Source organism: Theobroma cacao, unplaced genomic scaffold (genome assembly GCF_000208745.1).
Source record: "Theobroma cacao cultivar B97-61/B2 unplaced genomic scaffold, Criollo_cocoa_genome_V2, whole genome shotgun sequence".
In the NCBI taxonomy this organism is placed as follows: Eukaryota; Viridiplantae; Streptophyta; class Magnoliopsida; order Malvales; family Malvaceae; genus Theobroma; species Theobroma cacao.
This window is the reverse complement of record NW_017235021.1, coordinates 1-2,731: the sequence shown is the minus strand read 5'-3', so window position 1 is coordinate 2,731 and position 2,731 is coordinate 1. Positions and strand designations below refer to the sequence as shown.

At 38.9% G+C, this 2,731-nt stretch overlaps 1 protein-coding gene across 1 annotated transcript; it reads right to left on the bottom strand.

Moving 5' to 3' along the window:
* Positions 1-1,000: 1,000 nt before the first annotated feature.
* On the bottom strand, positions 1,001-2,574 carry LOC18591542 (tRNA (adenine(58)-N(1))-methyltransferase non-catalytic subunit TRM6). Its single transcript, XM_018129909.1, has 5 exons — positions 2,413-2,574; positions 2,155-2,333; positions 1,959-2,064; positions 1,657-1,743; positions 1,001-1,548 (listed from the first exon to the last, which is right to left on the bottom strand). Exons 1-5 carry the CDS (start codon positions 2,563-2,565, stop codon positions 1,456-1,458), a joined length of 618 nt encoding a protein of 205 aa, XP_017985398.1. The 5' UTR covers positions 2,566-2,574; the 3' UTR covers positions 1,001-1,455.
* Positions 2,575-2,731: the final 157 nt, after the last annotated feature.

Genomic DNA, 2,731 nt, shown 5'->3' with positions numbered 1-2,731 from the left:
GACCTTCCACTCGTCTGAGCCTCGTCACTCTCTCTTTCTTTAGTCTGCATCAATTGCCAACACTTATTACAATGTTTCATGACAAAGATTTCATAAAAGGTCAAGGTTGGAAATTTTACTTCCAATGCGACAAAGATCAAAATTTTATTGATCCCCAATGGGCTTATCAACAACGAAAACATATTAACCCCATAGTCCTCCAGAGAAATCATAGTTTCTATCCAAAATCAGACCACTAAAATCCCCTCAAAGAAGATTTCAACGGTATAACTAACATATCGATTAACAATGTACTATACAAGCTCTCTAATGATCCAATTTATAACATAAAGTCAGCGTCAAAATTTTAAAAAAGATAGATATAAAAGCAGAAAGAATCGAAGAAAAATTAAAAAGGAAAAATCATTAGGGGCAAGAAACTCACAGGGGGAGTAGGAAAAGCAGAAGGCGCGTGGTCGAGGCGAGCATTGGTTTGATCAAAAGAGGAGAAGAGCAGAGGCGGCCTTCCTAAAGAAGCAGGGAACATTCGTTTGCCATACGACAACGGCTGGTTCTGATTTTGATTGCTTTCGATGCTTAGAGACTGCGAATGAGAATGGAGCAGCTGAAACTGAAATTGCGAAGGATGGTATGAGCGGCTCGGATCTTCGCTCGAATTCGCCATCAGTGCCAGCTTTCCTTTTCTTTTCTGAAGAGAAAGATGGAAAAAGCTAGGGAGGCGCGATTTTCAGAGAGGAGTTACAGCAAACTGAGAGTAATAGAGGGAGAGATTGAAATTGAAAAGGAAAAGGAAAGAGAGAGAGAGGGAGAAAGGGGGAGGTGAGCAAACAGCGGGAAGGAGGAAAAAGGGTCTACCGAGGAAAGCGGAGAGTTCGAATCCGCACGGCCCGCCATCGGCTCCCCCGCAATTTGCCTATTAGGCTAAGTAGGCTAGGGTTCTCCAGATTTATCCGATCCAACAGAATCCAGGGCAGGCCCACTTATACAAATTCTCACATTCAGAATGCGGCCCTGGCCCATTTCTCCATAAATTTTCGAAGTTACACAATGTACGAGCTGTTTCATAAAAAAAATCAACAACTTTAACTGAAACTGGAAATCTGTCAACTAAATTCAAATTTAAAGTAGTTTACATCACCAACTTTTATCACAACAACGAATTGGTATAGTTACAAATAAAGATAAAAAAGAGTAAAATTTGCATTTCCAAAACTTAGAAATTGAAACCAGATGGAAATGGTGTGCCACGTGGTGCCACGTCTGTGGCAACCTGTACAAATAAATAAGGTCTCAACAGGTGACATGGCGTTTATTCAACCACCACATGTTGTAATCTGGTTGGTTGCTAGCTACGTCATCAGCTTCCATTAAATATCTTAAGGGGCTAGAGTAGACTGTGAGTACACGTATCACATTAGGACATTCTCCACTTTCCTTTCTTTGTAATTTTAAGAACTAGGATTGGCTCGTAAATGTCCTAGTACCGCTTAGAATGTAACCCCCAGATCCACTCATCTGCATGCAGGGATGGGTTCTTGATGGAAGAACCTGCATAATAACATTAAATAACTTCATGTAACTGTAATGCGATTAATACCAAAAAGGAAACAAATAATTTTTTTATAGAAAAACATTTGAGGAAGAAGAGAAGAAGACCTGATATTCACGTAACCAAGGTTCTGAAATTTGTAACCCAATTGCCATTTTCTCAAGTTGCAGATTGTGCATGCATGTCGCAAGAGGCTGTATTAGAACATATAGTTTGCTCAAATTAATTTTCTAAAGAGTGACAGTACCAAATATACCCATAGAAGTACAAAAGTTCATTGCAAGTGAAAATCGACCCTTTTGCCATGGGAATACTCTGACTACCAATTTTTCTACATAAATGGGAAGTCCAAATTCCATTCTTATCAAGATTTAGAGCAGTAATCAGGGAGTAAATTAAAGCAAATGACCTGCAGATACTGGTGATAGATTGCAAAAGGAGCTGAGTATGATAGAAGGGGCAGTAAATCCTTAACTAAGCTCCAGGCATCCTGCTCTGGTGCAGCAATAATTAGGCTACACAAAGACATTGAAAGTATAAGAATTATGGAATTAAATGGTTCTTTGATTAATAAAGCAATTGTTTAACAGCTGTAGCTTAGGTACCTAGAGAAACCATTTTCTTTCCATAACTGAATGGCTTCTTTTGGTGCCTTGTCTCCAGCTTTTGGGGCTTTGCAAGTTTTGCTTACTGTAGAAAGTTCATTCTCAGGAACAAGGTCTGCAACATTATTTTCTGATGAAAGATGAACTTCTTCCGTGCTAACTGATAAGGATGTTTGCTCCTAAGGAAAGCATTGTTACACATTTAGGGGATGTCAGAGACAAAAAGAACAAACTCTACAAGAAGGGAGCATAACTAACATTAGATTGACTCTCCACTGTAGAGACATCTTTTTGTTGGCCAACTTGCTCATCAGTTCCATTTTGGGCTGAACAAAGGTCTTTGGGCGAACACCGCAAAATTCTGAAACCAAGAGGAAAAAATAAATTATGAATACCATGATTCATGAGCATAATTCTGTATTTCTATATGTGTTCCATGTGCGGGAGAAAAGGTAAAAAGAAAAGAGGAGTTGGTGGTAGAGGAAAATGCTCAATGAAAATGAGATAAAAGGAGCTAGCTTTTACTTGGATCTATAAGATAACATTTCAGGCAAATTTCACAAAACTCAAAAACTAG